This window comes from Theropithecus gelada, chromosome 5 (assembly GCF_003255815.1).
Source record: "Theropithecus gelada isolate Dixy chromosome 5, Tgel_1.0, whole genome shotgun sequence".
In the NCBI taxonomy this organism is placed as follows: Eukaryota; Metazoa; Chordata; class Mammalia; order Primates; family Cercopithecidae; genus Theropithecus; species Theropithecus gelada.
In genome coordinates, this window is record NC_037672.1 from 122,316,353 (window position 1) to 122,335,659 (window position 19,307).

General features: G+C 40.7%; 1 protein-coding gene across 3 annotated transcripts in view; it reads left to right on the forward strand.

Annotated features, from left to right (window-relative positions):
• Window positions 1-6,027: 6,027 nt before the first annotated feature.
• Window positions 6,028-19,307, forward strand: part of FAT4 (FAT atypical cadherin 4) — a 191,759-nt gene continuing 178,479 nt past the window's right edge. For all 3 annotated transcript variants that reach the window (XM_025386034.1, XM_025386035.1, XM_025386036.1), the window contains exon 1: window positions 6,028-11,215. In XM_025386034.1, the coding sequence (XP_025241819.1) occupies window positions 6,041-11,215 (5,175 nt within the window). In that variant the 5' untranslated portion in view covers window positions 6,028-6,040. The remainder of the gene's footprint in view (window positions 11,216-19,307) is intronic.

The following is a 19,307-nucleotide window of genomic DNA, read 5'->3' on the forward strand; positions in this document are numbered from 1 at the left end:
CTGAATTAAACATTTATCACAAGAAATTGGAAAATAACAGAGCTAGATCAAAGAAATAAAAGAGAGAAATAATGAAATAATGAAAACAGATGACGCAGACAAAAATCCGATTCACTTGTACTTAAAAAACCAGTTTTAGAACCATTCCAAATCAACGTTGAATTTACATCAGTAACCAAACTTCTGAAATTCCGCCAATCTGCAAAACCGCACTCTACAAAAGTTAACCAATCTCTAACCCCTCCTACTTCTGAAAGTTTGCCATCTATTAACTCCATGCTTCCCCAAATCTAAATAAGATGAGTTATCTGTTTTGCTCAGTAAGTCCTACAAACACAGCTCCCTCTTGCTTAGCAAGCAGTCCATTCAGCTACTTGTTTCAGATACTGAGTAAAGTGTTTTTCCTTTTTTTTTTTTTTTTTTTTTTTGAGACGGAGTCTCGCTCTGTCGCCCAGGCTGGAGTGCTGTGGCCGGATCTCAGCGCACTGCAAGCTCCGCCTCCCGGGTTCCCGCCATTCTCCTGCCTCAGCCTCCCGAGTAGCTGGGACTACAGGCGCCCACCACCTCGCCCGGCTAGTTTTTTGTATTTTTTTTAGTAGAGACGGGGTTTCATCGTGTTAGCCAGGATGGTCTCGATCTCCTGACCTCGTGATCCGCCCGTCTCGGCCTCCCAAAGTGCTGGGATTACAGGCTTGAGCAACCGCGCCCGGCCAAGTGTTTTTCCTTTTACACTATATATCTGAAAGATATGTCTACTCCTTTCCATATGGGGACAGTGCAAGGATATTCAGTGCAGACTTACTGTGATGACAAGGGTTTGGAGGAAAACAGGATGTCTATAACCGTGTAAATGGATATTTTGAAATTAATGGTTATACACATTAAACTGCAAAAGTCAGAAACAACAGTTCAGATATACACATAGCAATACGTATAAATCTTAAAAATGTAGTGCTTGGTGAAAAATATAAGAAATGGGATGAGCTATATACACAATATAATACAATAAAATTTGTTTCAAAAATACGAGATAACTACATAATACACATTTTGTAAGAACACATAGAAACAAAAAGATACACATTTCACTCAGAATGTTTGCCTCTGGGGATGAGGTAATGAGAGTGAAGAACAATAAGGGAGTACAGTAGAGTACAGGAAGGCAGAGTAAAGTGAGCAAAAGAGAGTTCAGTGTAAAATATAGTATAAGGTGTAAATTAAGGGGAAAGTGAGGGGAGAAGAGTGGAAGGGAGAACAGAAGAGCCTAGAGGAGAGAAGCGGAGAGAAGAGTGTAAAGAAGAAGGAATTGAAAGGAAAGAGAAAAAATGAAAAGGAGACAGGAAAGGAGAGGAGATGAGGGGAAGAAAGGGAGAAAAGGGAGAGGAAGGGAAAGGAGTACAAGAGATGGAAAAGGAAGGGAAGAGAAGAGGAGAAGAAAGGAGAAGAGGGGAGGAAAGCAGGAAGTTGAGAGAATACCCTTTTCTGGAATAATGTTGCTAATGCCTTAGGAATTGAGGAATCTAATTAACCTAGTCTTTGTCACCTGGAATCTAAAATATGACTAAAACATAATTTCATATATTTAATTAAATAATGATTGCAAATGTGTATAGATCATAACAAATTGGTACAAAGTTATTTGTTTTAATGTAAGTTCTAAGGTTCAAATGAGGTATTCTCTGATTTCTTTTATATTTGGACATAAAAGTATGTCCTCCACAGTCTATTAACATTGGGGAATATCTTCCCCTTTAGAAACTGTATGAAAAGCTTTGACTAAACAACACTTTTCATACAAGCCTTTGGTAGAAAAGCACAAATAAACTTAACTTGCTGTTTTTTTGAAAGGCAATTAATTAAAGAAAATGTACAATGAGAAATGATTCTTATGGTAACTGTTTATTAATGTGTTCCATTATAATATCTACCTAGTAATGTATTCTATGGTTTTTTTTGCATATTTCATGCATACAATGATCTCTATATGTGTTTACTTTCTTTCATGTATGTTCTGGGAGGGCATCCATATTTTTTAGCATGCATGAAATGCAAAGGAGAAAAATAATGACAAAATACCTTTGTCTTTTATTAAAACCATGCTCTATATTTTACCTTAAATTGTGTAGCTATCTATACATAGACTGTAAATTTATATATAGGTTTTATCTATAAATGAATATGTTACTTTAAAGTAGTCATCATGGGCAAAGTTTCTACTTGTTCAAATAACCACACTATTGGCTAATTTTTGATAACCCTCTTTTGAAATTGTCTAAAAAATGTTTTATGTACTCTTTCTCCATATATATTTTCTGTATTACTTTATTTTTCCATATCTTGTTTAGTAAAAGTAAAATGTATACATATTGCACTGATTGAATACTTTCCATTTCACAGAATGAATGATTTTCACCTGTTCTCCAAATTAAATTCACTCATATATAATGAAAATGTAATACTATTGGCACTAAATCTGAAGATTATCCGACAGGCAAAAAAAAATAAGCAAACCAACAAAAGTCCATGATCTCCTACAACAAGTATCTGCATGATTCCTTACTGTTTATTTCTCTATAAATACCTGAATAATAGTGCATTAGCAAACAAAATAAAAAAAAACAGCGATACTCTCTTAAAATCACACATAGTCATGATTTGTAAAACTGTGTAAAAATTTAGTTGTCACTTTAGTTCATCTACAAATATTTTTTGGCCAAATTATACCAAAAATAATGGTGTTAGGATTGTAACTTAAGAAAAATAGGATTTTTGAGAAAAAGGCTTAGAATGTCTCTAAAAAGTCTAGAGTCTAATGTTTTCAAGTCTTAAAATACATAAATGGTTAAAATTAACTTTTTTGCCTGTTTCCAATTAAATCATTACATTACAGTAGAGGAATATATAGAAGTTAGTTTTTTAACCTAAACAGAGGAATTGGAGATAGTTTTAGAAATCATGTTTCCATAAATCAGTTTTGAATTACAGGCTGCTTGCATCATCAAGACTTGAATTTGTTGTCTGTCCTACTACTCTTGATTTTTTTTTTTTTTTTTTTACTCTAAATAAGAAAGGCACTAGGAGATTCTTAAAGATCATTTTCTCTGCTGCTATCCCTAGGCAAGAAGGAGGAATTAGCCTTGTAACCAGATCCTTTTAGTCTCTGCATTTAATTTTAAGCAAGAAACCAGGAGACTAAAGATGTAAGACTGACATAGAACAGCAGAGGGCAGTATTTACTCATGACTGAACCCTCTCTGGGCGCAGAAAGTTTTACGTTTGGAGGGATCCTTGTGGCAGAAATGTGTGACATATGCCCTGTATTTGCATTGTTTGGCTTGAAAATTCTTATTTTCTAAGTTGGTTCCCTTAAAGGGGAAAAATATCGATCTGATTCCTAGTAACGTTTTTCTTCTTTTAAAGAAACGATGCATGCCACCACAAAAATTAGCTGCAGTGAATAGTGGGTGAGTTGATCTGAGTGCATTAAGTGGCATGTGGGTATTTTTAAAAATTAAGCTTAAATATTATTTATTTATTTCTACTTTCTGGTATCTATTTCTCCCAGACTGAAAAAGCAAAATTAAACTTTATTAGAATTCCTTTGGCTAAAAAATGTGGAGATGGAAATACTCCATCAGGGATCAAAATTCCCAACTAACTTTTCAACAGGAAAATACCTCCCTCTTTTCAAAGGGCTGCCATTATTACTGTTGTTGAAACCCTAAGGTTTGGGCTACTGGCACCTGGAATCCAGTTGGGAAAGAAAACAGAACACTGAGTTCCCCTGGCCTTTCCTATAGGAGGAAGTCCAAAGTGCCTTTGGTAGTTGGTACCCAGGCCTCTTGCCCCCTAGTCACCTGAAAGGTGGAGGAGAGGGGCAAGTGAGTGAAGATTTAGAGTTTAGCTCACTCTAGACAGCAGGGAGCCCACTGTGTAGAAAAAGGAGGAAAGGGGAGGATTTGGTTTGAATTCTGTGCTGTGGGATCACATTGTATGGCAGCTCTCTGCCTTGCATAAAGAGAGAAGGGGCAGGAAATGGTTAAAGCAAATCTGCACTGTGCATTCCCAGACAGGCTTTGCTTAATCCTTCCTCCCCGCTTTAACAGACCCTCACCCCCCGCCTTTCTTTTATTTCTCTCGACCCCCTTACCCCTGAGTTATTACTAGCATAACAACCTAACGGTCTTCCCCCAGACCCTGCCACTAAAGTTATTTATCTGCAAACCTGACCCCACCCCCATCTATTCTGCGGCAGCCTTTTGCTGTTATTGCTCTGACGCCGGCCAAGATTTGGCCGTAAAGGAAAAAAAAAAAAAGAAAAGAAAAGAAAAGAAAAAAAAAATCACCCCCCTTCTTAGCGCCTCCGCCTCGCTTTGCTCCCACACCAGACCGCCTACAGCCGTCCGGGAGGGTGAAGTGATTAGCATCCCGAGTAGCCAGTCGGAGGCCAGGCAAGGCGGAGGGCGCTCGCGGTAGGAGTGCCGGGCGGGGCTGCTTCAGCTCCGGCCCAATGGGGCTGGGACGAGGGAGGGGCAGAAGGTGACAGGACCGGGAGCTAGGGGGAGTCCGGGCGAACTAAAGTGCGGGGATCAATGAGTGGCGAGCAAAGTTTCTGAGTGCTGCTCCAGCTCCTGGTCTTCCCTCCCCCTCTGTTTGTGTTTCGACGACGCGCTGTGTGTGTGTGTGTGTGTGTGTGTGTGTGTGTGTGAGTGAGAGCATGCCTGTGCGACTGGGAAGGGGCGGGGAGAGTGTGAGGGACCAGGCGGGAGGTGGAGAGGGGCTCGCAGAGCCCTAGCTCCACCGCGGTCCAACCTTCGGCCCCGGCCGGCGAAAGGGAGAGCACTGACAGGCGCCGTCCGGAGCTGCGGAGGGCGTCACTACAGTCCAGCGCCGACTTCGCTGCCTCCACTGCCAACGGTGAAGGAGAGGGAGGCACCGACCACCCCCCGCCCCAAACAAAAAGCCTTGTGGATTACAAAGTGAAACTGACACGGGACAATAAAAGCAGAGATAGCGAGGGCAGCGGCGAGGCGCACTAGAGTGGGCTTCCGACTGGGGCCGCCGGAGAACGACCCCCCTGGCATGGTGAGGGGAGGGCGACTCGGGGACCGCACGCTGTTTCTGCCCGGCCCCTGCGAGGCCAAGAAGAAAGGGGGAACTGCGTTCGACTTGGATGTACAAATAATGGGTCGGCAGGCGCCCCGGCAGAGGTGAAAAATGCCGAGCAACCCTGGCTGTTGTTTGTGCCGGACCACTGGCTTGAAGCCGCAACAGGGACGGCGGCGGCGGCGGCGGCTGCTGGAGGGGAAGGGGCAGAGCTGAGCGCTCCCGGGTACGGGAGCCAGAGCGCGAACGCTAGCGCTTGGAACGCAGTTCCCGAACTGCCTGCGCGCAGACGCCGCCGCCTGGGCCTCAGCGGCCACTGCCGGAGCCCTGTTGGAAGGGTGTTGCAGCTTGGTTTTTGAGGAGTGGGGACTCCAGGAATTCCATCGCCTCCAGCTTTTGGGAAAGGAATTCGATTCTCCCGGTTCCCCACCAACCCTTCCCCGGTGCGCAGTTGTGCTTGGACGTTTATTCCTCCCTCTTCACGTTCTTCGCTGCGGGTAAGTTCTAAAGTTTCTGAAGACCGTTCTTTGCAATGATTCCTCATATACCTTAGATACAGGCAACTTCTCCCAACTCTCATCCACCTGGGTGAAAACGCTCAAACTATCTGGATTCAAAAACAAAGTAAAGGGGGAATATATAAGAGGCTTGAGAAACTTTTCTGGGAACTCAGCTCACTGGGAGTGTCCCGCGGAGTGCCCGGCCGCTTTTCGCCACAGCATCTCTCTTGCACTCCGCGTCCAACTGGCTACCTAGAGTCTTTTGCTGATGCTACTTGCTTTTGCTGGATTGGAGGTTCTTTGAAATAGCAGAGAGAGGTCTCAGACCAAGCCGTCGGCTGAATCTTTGCTGGCGCTCCTTAATCCCTGTAAATATCATTGCGTTTGCTTCACCCTTCCTTCTCTTTATCACATCGTTTTAGGGAGCCAGGACCATGGACTTAGCACCAGACAGGGCTACTGGCCGCCCGTGGCTCCCGTTGCACACTCTATCAGTATCTCAGCTCCTTCGAGTGTTTTGGCTACTGTCATTGCTTCCGGGGCAGGCCTGGGTCCACGGGGCCGAGCAGCGCCAGGTGTTCCAAGTGCTGGAAGAGCAACCTCCAGGCACTCTGGTAGGCACCATCCAGACGCGCCCCGGCTTCACCTACAGGCTCAGCGAAAGCCACGCCCTGTTTGCCATAAACAGTAGCACCGGAGCCCTGTACACCACGTCCACCATCGACCGCGAGAGCCTGCCCAGCGACGTGATCAACCTGGTGGTCCTTTCCAGCGCGCCCACCTACCCCACCGAAGTGCGAGTGCTGGTGCGGGACCTTAATGACAACGCCCCCGTTTTCCCGGACCCCTCTATCGTGGTCACTTTCAAGGAAGACAGTAGCAGCGGGCGCCAAGTCATCTTAGACACCGCCACCGACTCGGACATCGGCTCAAACGGTGTGGACCACCGCTCCTACCGCATCATCCGCGGCAACGAGGCGGGCCGCTTCCGTCTGGACATCACCCTGAACCCGAGCGGCGAGGGAGCGTTCCTGCATCTGGTGTCCAAGGGCGGGCTGGACCGCGAGGTCACGCCGCAGTACCAGCTCCTGGTTGAGGTGGAGGACAAGGGTGAGCCTAAGCGGCGGGGCTACCTTCAGGTAAACGTGACTGTGCAAGACATTAATGACAACCCCCCGGTTTTTGGCAGTTCTCACTACCAGGCGGGGGTGCCTGAGGACGCGGTTGTGGGCTCCAGCGTCCTCCAGGTGGCGGCGGCGGACGCGGACGAGGGCACCAACGCGGACATCCGCTATCGCCTGCAGGACGAGGGGACCCCCTTCCAAATGGACCCTGAGACGGGGCTTATCACGGTACGGGAGCCCCTGGACTTCGAAGCCCGGCGCCAGTACTCGCTTACGGTGCAGGCGATGGACAGAGGCGTGCCTTCCCTCACGGGGCGCGCCGAGGCGCTGATTCAGCTGCTGGACGTGAATGACAATGACCCGGTAGTGAAGTTCCGCTACTTCCCTGCAACCTCGCGCTACGCCTCGGTAGATGAGAACGCTCAAGTGGGCACCGTGGTGGCTCTGCTCACCGTGACCGACGCAGATTCTTCCGCGGCCAACGGGAACATCTCCGTGCAGATTCTCGGGGGCAATGAGCAGCGCCACTTTGAAGTGCAAAGCAGCAAAGTGCCGAACCTGAGCCTAATCAAGGTGGCTAGCGCCTTGGACCGGGAGCGCATCCCTTCCTACAACCTCACAGTTTCCGTCTCTGATAACTATGGGGCGCCCCCTGGCGCAGCAGTCCAGGCTCGCTCTTCTGTGGCAAGCCTGGTGATTTTTGTTAATGACATCAATGACCATCCTCCTGTCTTTTCACAGCAAGTGTACAGAGTGAACCTGAGCGAGGAGGCGCCTCCGGGAAGCTATGTGAGTGGGATATCTGCCACTGATGGCGACTCTGGTCTCAATGCTAATCTGCGTTACAGCATTGTCTCTGGCAATGGACTGGGATGGTTCCATATCAGTGAACATAGTGGCCTCGTGACCACTGGAGCCGCTGGGGGCCTGGACCGTGAACTTGCTTCCCAGATTGTACTGAATATAAGTGCCCGGGACCAGGGAGTTCACCCCAAGGTGTCCTATGCCCAGCTCGTAGTAACTCTCCTAGACGTGAATGATGAAAAGCCCGTATTTAGCCAGCCAGAAGGGTATGATGTGTCTGTGGTTGAGAATGCCCCAACAGGGACAGAACTGCTGATGCTCAGGGCAACTGACGGGGACCTGGGTGACAACGGAACAGTGCGCTTTTCCTTACAAGAGGCAGAGACTGACCGGAGGTCCTTCCGTCTGGATCCTGTGTCTGGGAGGTTGAGTACTATTTCCTCCTTGGACAGAGAAGAGCAAGCCTTCTACTCCCTGTTGGTTCTGGCCACAGATCTGGGCACCCCTCCTCAGTCATCAATGACTCGCATAAATGTGAGTCTTCTGGATATAAATGATAACAGCCCTGTGTTCTACCCGGTCCAATACTTTGCTCATATTAAGGAGAATGAGCCTGGAGGTAGCTACATCACCACTGTGTCTGCCACTGACCCAGACTTGGGTACCAATGGTACTGTCAAATATAGTATATCTGCTGGGGACAGGTCTCGGTTTCAGGTCAATGCTCAGAGTGGGGTTATTTCTACAAGAATGGCCCTAGACAGAGAAGAAAAAACAGCTTATCAGTTGCAAATAGTAGCTACTGATGGTGGCAATTTACAATCTCCCAACCAGGCAATAGTAACCATCACTGTATTGGACACTCAAGACAACCCACCTGTATTCAGTCAGGTTGCCTACAGCTTTGTGGTTTTTGAGAACGTGGCGCTGGGATATCATGTGGGTAGTGTGTCTGCATCCACCATGGATCTCAATTCCAACATCAGTTATCTCATTACTACTGGGGATCAGAAAGGTATGTTTGCTATCAACCAGGTCACTGGGCAGCTTACCACAGCAAATGTGATTGATAGAGAAGAGCAATCATTTTATCAGCTGAAGGTAGTGGCCAGTGGGGGCACAGTGACTGGTGACACTATGGTTAACATAACAGTTAAGGATTTGAATGACAACTCTCCCCATTTCCTTCAGGCAATAGAGAGTGTAAATGTGGTGGAGAATTGGCAGGCAGGTCACAGCATTTTCCAGGCCAAAGCTGTGGACCCTGATGAAGGTGTCAATGGCATGGTACTCTATAGTCTGAAGCAAAACCCCAAGAACCTATTTGCTATCAATGAAAAGAATGGCACTATTAGTCTGCTTGGGCCTCTGGATGTTCAGGCTGGCTCCTACCAAATAGAGATATTGGCATCTGATATGGGTGTTCCACAGCTCTCCTCTAGTGTCATCCTAACAGTTTATGTCCATGATGTAAATGACAATTCACCAGTGTTTGACCAACTTTCTTATGAGGTCACCCTTTCTGAGTCAGAACCTGTGAATTCTCGATTTTTTAAAGTACAAGCTTCTGATAAGGATTCAGGAGCAAATGGTGAAATCGCATACACCATTGCTGAAGGAAATACAGGGGATGCTTTTGGCATATTCCCAGATGGTCAATTGTATATAAAAAGTGAACTTGACCGTGAACTTCAAGACAGATATGTTTTAATGGTTGTTGCTTCTGACAGAGCAGTGGAACCCCTTAGTGCTACTGTGAATGTTACTGTAATTTTGGAAGATGTAAATGATAACAGACCTCTTTTTAACAGTACCAATTACACATTTTACTTCGAAGAAGAGCAAAGGGCTGGGTCGTTTGTGGGCAAAGTAAGTGCTGTAGATAAAGACTTTGGGCCAAATGGAGAAGTAAGGTATTCTTTTGAAATGGTGCAGCCAGATTTTGAGTTGCATACTATCAGTGGGGAAATTACAAATACTTACCAGTTTGACAGGGAGTCTCTTATGAGGCGGAGAGGGACTGCAGTGTTTAGCTTTACAGTCATAGCAACAGATCAGGGGCTCCCTCAGCCTCTCAAGGATCAGGCCACTGTACATGTTTACATGAAGGATATAAATGATAATGCTCCCAAATTTTTAAAAGACTTTTACCAAGCTACAATATCAGAGTCAGCAGCCAATCTGACACAAGTTTTAAGAGTATCTGCCTCAGATGTTGATGAAGGTAATAATGGACTTATTCACTATTCTATAATAAAAGGAAATGAAGAAAGACAGTTTGCTATAGACATTACCTCTGGTCAGGTAGCACTAATTGGCAAATTAGACTATGAAGCAACACCTGCCTATTCCCTTGTAATTCAAGCAGTGGATTCAGGGACAATCCCCCTCAATTCAACGTGTACTTTAAATATTGATATTTTAGATGAAAATGACAATACCCCTTCTTTCCCTAAATCAACACTCTTTGTTGATGTTTTGGAAAACATGAGAATTGGTGAACTCGTGTCCTCTGTTACTGCAACTGATTCCGATTCAGGTGACAATGCTGATTTATATTACAGTATTACTGGGACTAACAACCACGGAACTTTTAGCATTAGCCCAAACACTGGGAGTATTTTTCTTGCCAAAAAATTGGACTTTGAAACACAATCTTTGTATAAATTAAATATAACAGCAAAAGACCAAGGAAGACCTCCTCGTTCATCTACAATGTCAGTGGTTATTCACGTGAGGGACTTTAATGACAACCCTCCTAGCTTTCCTCCTGGAGATATTTTCAAATCTATTGTTGAGAACATTCCCATTGGTACATCTGTCATTTCAGTGACTGCACATGACCCTGATGCAGACATTAATGGGCAACTATCCTACACAATCATTCAACAGATGCCAAGAGGCAACCATTTTACCATAGATGAAGTCAAAGGGACTATATATACTAATGCTGAAATAGATCGAGAATTTGCTAATCTCTTTGAGTTAACTGTAAAAGCCAATGATCAAGCTGTGCCAATAGAAACTAGACGGTATGCTTTGAAGAACGTGACCATTTTGGTTACAGACCTCAATGACAATGTCCCAATGTTTATATCACAAAACGCCCTTGCTGCAGACCCATCAGCTGTGATTGGTTCTGTTCTGACAACAATTATGGCTGCTGACCCAGATGAAGGTGCTAATGGAGAAGTAGAGTATGAGATCATCAATGGGGACACAGACACCTTCATTGTTGATCGTTATAGTGGAGACTTGAGAGTGGCTTCAGCGCTGGTTCCTTCACAGTTGATCTACAATCTCATAGTTTCAGCAACAGACCTTGGGCCTGAAAGGAGGAAGTCAACCACTGAATTGACCATCATTCTTCAGGGCCTTGATGGACCTGTTTTTACTCAACCCAAATATATAACTATTTTGAAGGAAGGAGAACCCATTGGCACAAATGTGATATCAATAGAAGCAGCTAGCCCCAGAGGATCTGAGGCCCCAGTGGAGTATTACATTGTTTCAGTTCGTTGTGAAGAAAAAACTGTTGGACGCCTCTTTACTATTGGACGACATACTGGTATAATTCAGACTGCAGCCATTCTGGACCGGGAGCAAGGAGCATGTCTTTACCTGGTGGATGTTTATGCCATAGAAAAATCAACTGCTTTTCCCAGAACACAGAGAGCAGAGGTAATGATTTTGTAGTCATTTATTATTTGTTGATGTGCTTTTTAGAAAGATCATTTTCTTTCTATCTACTCTCTATAATTGTTTACCTTCATTGTTTATTGTTAAATTTATGAACAGGAACACCTAAAAATGTTCTGTCACAAAGACTAACAGAGAATTACATAAATTTTAGTTTTAATCTTGGTTGCAACTAAATAATAAACTTTCTTTTCCCTATATATTTTTCTTTATAGCAATCAAATGTATAAGGCTAAGGAGAAATATTTAGCCATTTCAGAGTGGAAAAAATCCATTTATCTAAGCTAAATTGCTGAGGTAATCTAAATACCACTCAGTAAGGAGGTCTACTAGAAGATGGGCACTTTCAGAATTAAGAAGACCTATTCCAAAATGAAGAGCTTTGGTAGGAATCAGCATTGTACCATAGCTCTTCAGGAAGAGTGGCCATGGAGGATGGGCTGACAGTGTACACCAGGACAGTATTAACTTTCACATCCTCAGCAGTCTTGGCAGTTTCTTTATAGACAGTGACTAATTTTAATGTGCTGAGCCAAGTTTTGGAAGATTCCTGATTTCATCTGCCTTAACATTTTAGACACTGTCTTCTGACTTAGGATAATCCTTCCTTTTCCCTCTTAAACTAGGGCATGCAGTGTGCTGTGAATAATCAGAGACTAGGGGCTGTTTCTTGACAATACTGAGTTCAATGCCATGGGATAGATACATGTTGTTCTGTATGTTGGTTGGTAAGAAATTAGTGTTTGGTAGCATAAGCCAAAAGAATTCCAAGCTCAGCCTTCCCTGGAGTGTATTTTAGGCTACTACCTCCTTGTATCATTGATTTGCTTTTTAATTGAATTACTTTCAATGTTATTTTGATGATCAACTAGAAATGATATAGCTATACTCCAGAAAACTCTTGTTTGGTGTTTCTAAGTTCATTCTTTTCCTCCCCAGGCCCCTCAAAGACATTCTAGTGTCACTCAGCCAAAAACACAAACATCAAATGTGGTTTGTGATACTTGGCAGTGACCCAAGCACAACATGCTAGTGAAATTGAGGCTCATGTGCTTGTTTTCTTGCTGCTTTTCTTTTTTGGGGGGAGGAGGTGGGGATTTTCTTTATTTTAAATGATAATTTATTATTATTATTATTATATAGTTTTGTAGCCTCTGTGATTTTTTTTCATAATTGGTTATGTCTATCTATGGATGGGGAAGAATATTTATGGCTTAGAGGACCATATTAATTAGAGATATAATTCTAAGGGGAATTCAATTTTATCTTACATAGCACTGAAAGGATTTCTAAGCCTAATATCTTCTTTGACCTAATTATTTTTTAAAAAGTTTAATATAGGGCTTATTTCATCTATTTGGTTTGAGCTATTTGGTTTAGCTCAGGCCATGATTTATATGTAATTGAGTTTTGAGTTGAAGTTATCCATCTCCTAAACCCACAATCCTGTCTTTAACTTTCTTCTCTGGAATTAATTCTTAGATGAATATATTTGATTAGTTTGAAAACCAAAATATTGATTTGAAGGCAGGCAATTAAGTCATTCCAGACTTTAGATGAATTTGTTAAACTGTAAAACAGATTACATTATTAGATGCTCTTGTTTGGTTCACTGTAGTACATTTTATTAGAATACTATGGAGAATGAGAATAAATGTTCAGTTTAATCATTAGATTTATTGGGTCTTTTTTATTTACCTATTAGCTCTGCAAAGATTGGCTCAGCATAAAAGTATTAAATAGTGCTGCCTCTGCCATAGGCAAGAAAATTGAAAGTATTTATAAGTAATTTTGTTATTAATAGGGGATGAACTGTTTATTACTTTTTATAAGTCAAGTAACACCAATATGAAAAGTTATTTATATTTACTGTAGTCTAGTCATTTAAAAATCTGGGGAGAATTCAATATGATTTTTTTTAATTAAAAAAAGTCAGCATATCTTCTGTGAACTTAAGTGCTGAAATTGTAAATCAAATTTGAGTGCTCAAGATTCAACCACTTTGAAAATGAAAAGCAAATGTGTTTCTCCAAAGAGTATTGAAAGCAGTGGTTGTGAGCTAGAATTTCACATTATTATTGGTTGGATTTTTCAAGTATATACAATAAAGTGCTTTTTTCCTTCTGCTCAAACGATTAATTTACTGTGATTCTGCAAAAATAAGTTATACGTTTCCTCTTGTTATCAAAGGTAATTTTTAAATTGTTTGTTTAATTGGACTTTGTCCAATGCATTTTAAAAAATTATTCATGTACACTGATAAGAGTCTGGGTTGCTTACTCAGGTTTCTGGCAGAGTCATGCTGATCACATTCCATGGGCAGGCAGAGAGTCAGCGGGTAAAAGAGAAACAATTTCATCTGCATTCCTTTCCTAGCTTTGACATTTGGGGTAAGAGGCTAATGACTGTGACTCTGATATTGTTCATTCCAAAGATTTGTCCAGCTATACACCTTTACTTACCCTATTTGTTATATCCAAAGGTTTGGCATTGGTAGTTATGTCATTGAAAGAGTGTTTGGGTTACAGACACAAGATTAATTACCGTTTTATTTTATCTCTTTATGTTCTCAGAAGAGCTTAGATAGTCTTGATTATGTTAGAATAGGTCATGTAACGTTTGTGCCATTTTTCTAGGTTCACCAAAAAATAGATATATGTACTTCAGTAAGCATTTATCTTTTAATGTGTGTTACATAGGAACATGCAACTTAGGAACTTGGTTGGACCTCATGATGGTCAGGGGCTTTGTTTTATTGGTCTTTGTTATTTCAGACCTTGGTATATTACCTGAGGTATAGTAGGTGCTCCATACATGTTTGCTGAATGAGATGGTAGAAGACCTAAGATCAGAACATGTGTCTTTGTAACTTAGGAATAAATCACGAGAGAAAAGCTGAGGAAATGAAGGGAGCTATTAAATCTGATGATGCTCATTAATTGAACTCAGGTCAGAACATCATGATTATCTCTTCTCTACAAATGAGTTGATAACTGTCAGGAAACTCAACAAGGAAAGAGGAATTTAGGTGAGTGTTCTGACATAGAGCTTAGTGTTTAAGTGGAAGGAAGCAATCTTATACTTTCAGGTAGTCACCAGGCCATAGTTCTCAAACTTACTACTCTCATGACCCCTTTATGCTCTTAAGAATTGTCAAGGACACCCCTGGAGACTTTGTGTAAGTGTGTCTTATCTATTGACACGTACCATTTTTAACAGTAAAACTGAAGAAATTAAAAATATTTGTTAATTCGTTTTAAAACTATGTTATATTTTAAACATATAACATTTTTATTTTATTTTTAAAAAGTTTATTTTTTTCAAACTAAAAAATTAAAGAGTGGCATTATTTTACATCTTTACAAGTCTCTTTGATAGCTAGCTCAATAGAATACAGCTGGAGTCTCAAATCTTCTTGGGCAATATATTGCAATATGTTGTTTTTTTGGCTAAAATATACAAACAGAATCCATCCTTACACAGATATTTTAAGTTGGATAATAGAGAAATAGTTTGTCTACTACACCAGAAGTTCACAGTGGCAGGTTCTTAAGATTTACTTGCGGTGTGGAATATGAAACCCTGTCAGATCTGTTACAAAAAAATACATTGATCTTGCATTCGTCATGAATTTTTTACTTATTCCTGATTTAGAAATATCAGGTATTGATCATTTCAAACTTGTTGGTGTAACTGATAAGGAATTTATCATAAAAGTCTTTAATATACGACTCTCAACCTGTTGGTGATGGTTAGAAATTTTCCAAATTTGAATTTTTACTTGAAAGCTCAAATTTCACTATCAGCAACATATATTGTTGTTTTCCTGGAAGTGTCAGGCTTCCTTTGTTCATGATAAAAAGAAAAGATTATGCATACTCAAATATTTAAAAAGAAACAGTTGTTCTTTCAAGTAAAAATGGTATTCCACAAATCAAGTGGCTAGTTCAGCTTACAACTCAATTACACACATGCATTTATTTGAGAAAACCACAATACGTAGGTACAGAGTAATGGGTCTTTGTGCACATACTGCTCTGTGTCACACAGGATATTGAAAAGACATCAAAGTTAAGTCCAGATTTGATAACATTAATACATTTTCTGTTTTCTCAAGAAAATTTCTTTACTTTTTTAAATGAAATTGTTTTGTTTGTTTATTTGTTTTACCTTGAGTAAGTGGTGGTGAAGGACACAGTTACTGCTAAACTACTTTGGATCTACTGCTTTGACTTGTGCTAAAGTACCACCAGTTTTGCCCACTATTGCTTTTGCACCTCTAGCATAAACGCCAACACAGTGAACAAAGGCAGAGGATGGTTTGCGTTATCATGAAAATGATTTTGATTTTCCAGGGCTCCTTAAATGGGTGTCTGGTTTGCATGGAGGTTCATGCATGCTCCACAGTGAGAGAACCATTGGAGAACCATTGGTGTGGGTAGTGAGATTTTGGCAATTCAGTAAACAACCAGCAAAAAAAGAGCCACTTGAAATAATGTATTAAAACTATGTTTGGAATATTAGGTAAATGGACTATGATTCATTAATGATTACAAATGAGTTTTAGCAATCTGATAATAAATTAATTTATTTTCACAAGAAACTATTAAGATTTCCAAGAGAAATGATGGAGGCATTTGTGAGGTCCATTTTGGATACAAACATTAGAAATGATTTTCTTTCACAGGATTTTGAATCACAGTTAGTGCACCTTAAATTAAATGTCTGTATATCTTGTGTATTGAACCTCATAAGCAGAATACAGGCAAGAGAGCTGGGTATATAATAACTATTATTATCATAAAATTTATTGAATATTGCTATGTTGGGACATAATGATAAGTGCATAGTGATAAGTGCATTTTTAGGGATTTTATTTAACCCATACAATACTAATATCATCTGCATTTTATAGCTATGGAAACTGAGTCTCAGATAAGTTAAATAAGTTGCTTAAGTTCATATAGTCAGAAAGAAAACCATATCCAGACTTGAATAACTTCAGAATGCATCCTCATAAATACTCTTCTATCAAGCCAGATCAGTCTGTGGTTTTGGTTAAAAGAAAAGCTCGTTGCCCTATAGCTATGATGATATATGTATGCTTTGTAATAACTTTGTTTTCACTCTCTGATTTGTTGTTTAAAAAGCACTTAAGGCCAGGCAAAGTGGCTCACGCCTTAAATGGGAGGCCAAGGCAGACGATTCCTTGAGGCCAAGAGTTCGAGACCAGCCTGGGAAACATGGTGAAACCCCATCTCTACTAAAAATACAAAAATTTGTCGGGCATGGTGGTGCATGCCTGTAGGCCCAGCTACTTGGGAGGCTGAGATATGAGAATCAGTCAAAACCTGGGAGCAGAGGCTGCAGTGAGCTGAGATCATGCCATTGCACTCCAGGCTGGGTGACAGAACTAGACTTTATCTCAAAAAAATTAATAAGTATTGTGATGTATTGTGTAAAATAAAGGGAAAAAAATTTTGCCTACCACAGGTAAGGCCCTCAGCAGATCAGTTACATCCCTAGGGGTGAGTTAGTGGTGGTGGCAAGGAGCCTGAATTGAATTAAGAAGACTTCCAAGGGTTTCTAGAGGAGGGAAGAAGATGAGAATTGGAGAGAAGGTAGCTGAAGCCAAATGGAGAGCAAAGGTTGATGAGGGGTCTCTTCTAACCTACAGCACTATTCACTTTGGAAGCAGTCACTGCAGTTTAAGAAGGTGGAAAATCTATTGTTGAATTTGTAGGTGATAAATCATCTTCTTTGGAATAATGATGGGGTTGGAGTGGATACAGTGTGAAGATTATTTTAAATAGGAAAACCTTTTCCTGCTTCCTATGTGTTTGATGTCAAGAGTGTTTCTTTAAAAAACAGCCTGGGATGAATTTTCTGATTTTGTTTCTTTCCTATTGGTATGTTTTTAAATGTATTGAACAAAATGCTGTGAACTAAAGGGCTTTATAAATTTTTAAGATAGGTACAAATGTGTGTGACAAACAGGATTATTGATGGCCAATTATGTTCATGCTGCATATTTTATATATATCTTCAGTATGCTTGATTTACTCCTGCTGCTAGATTTCTATAGACATAACTCATCTTCCAATGAATTTACTATTTATTACATTTTTGTCTTTATTAAAACCCTAATAATTTTAATTCTTTTTTTGTTTTATTCGATTTTGAGAAATCTGCTCTAGGAATAGTTTTGAAAAATAGTTATTTACTTAGAATTCTGTGGAATCAATTTTTCATTGCAGTCTGCAGTTTGCACTTTGTCATCATTAGAGTCAAAAACTGCCTAAGAACCTCATTAGTTGTGAGGGACTGTTGCATTAGTGACTGTAGCAAACTGCATAGGCCCTGAGGTGGGTTCTGTATTTCAAGAATTAATGAATCCAGGCCCACCTCTTTATAATACCCATAAAAGTAGGTGGTATTCTGAATTAGGCACTCATGAGTGGAAATAGGAAAAAGAATAACTGGCAGGTGATATGGGTCAAGAGAAGTATAAAGTGTCCAATATCGAATATGGTAAATATTTTCTAATGATTTGAAGCTTTATGTAATCTGTGACAAGAGTAGCCCTTTTAATAGTATGCTGACTGAGAAGGAGAGTATAGGGAATGCAGACAGGTGAAAATATTCTATGAAACAAACATTCTGTATAAAATACACACATGTAATTATACCCCCATTGTACAAAGACTGTTGGCTTTTCCTTGCTGTTAATATCCTGAGACAAAATTGGACAATAAAGTCATGAAGAGGAAACAGTCTAATTGGCAGGTAATTTATATGTGGTAATTAAAAATTGATTATAGGACCATAGTGTTCTTCAGTTTCCAGACATGTGTGCGTTTTTAAGAAACAATCAGTGAGTAAAAACCAAAGAATTTTAAGGTTTTGAAGAAATGTTGAAAGACATTTAGAAACATGCTTTGCTACTGGCAGGTGGGAGCAAATGACATTTTTGATGATGATTATTTGACATTTCTCTAAGGCTTTGTATCATTCATAGATTCTAACACCTTATAAAGTGCTTGTATTATTGTTAGACACTGGTAAACAGTCTTGTCAGGTGCTGTCTTGCCTTTGCAATGGTTCTGGAGGTAGATGCAACATATCATCATTTGACAAATGAGAATACTGAAGCTCATGGAGGTTGCTTATGGAGCTGGTTTATGGTGGAAGCAGGATTTAAACCCAGCAGTCTGCCTCTAAAGTCTGTGCATTTAGTTCCAACACAGCACTAACTAATGCTACTTATAAGAATGATTGTTTCTGTACATTTGTTGACATAGTTCTCACCATATAAAAAGTTGTTTTCATATTTCTATACTTTTTCATATTAATGATTGAAAAAATATAAGGTAAAATGAAATTTTGGTGATGAACCAGTAGTAACATTACTTTAGGTCCCTATCAATCTTTGTTTAGGTCCCTATTAACCTTTATAATCTTTATTGACCTATAATCTGTTATTTTTTCATTTTACTTTCTAAAACCCAAGGCAAGAATATATTTCCATTATTTCAGTTTCTCATGTATTTTCTTCCCTTTTCAGCAAAACTTTTCGAAAGAGTTGCCTGTACCTGCATTTTTTCTTCTCATGATCTCTTAAATCTATTGCCATCAGACTTGGCCCCTGCCACTCCAGTGAAATTGCTCTTACTGAAGTCACTATGATGGACACATTGCTAGATCCAATGGCCTTTCTCTTTCTCAATGCTCATTGTATCTAATCTAAAGAATATTTGACCTAGTGGATTTTACTTCCGTTAAATGCTTTATTCAGTTGGCTTCCCAGTCATCATATTCTGTTACTTTTTACCCTTTTTTATTTCTTGGAACAATCACTTCTCAGCACCCTTCACAAGCATCTCACCATGTCCTCAAACTCTAAGTGCTGGAACATCCCTAAAATCAGTTCTTGCAATTTTTCTCTTTGTACTCTATACTTATTCCCTTGAAGATATCAATCTCATAGCATTAAATGACAGTATACACTGATGACTCCAAAAGTTTGTCTCCAGCCCACATGTTTTTTCTGAACCCTATATTCATATAACCAATT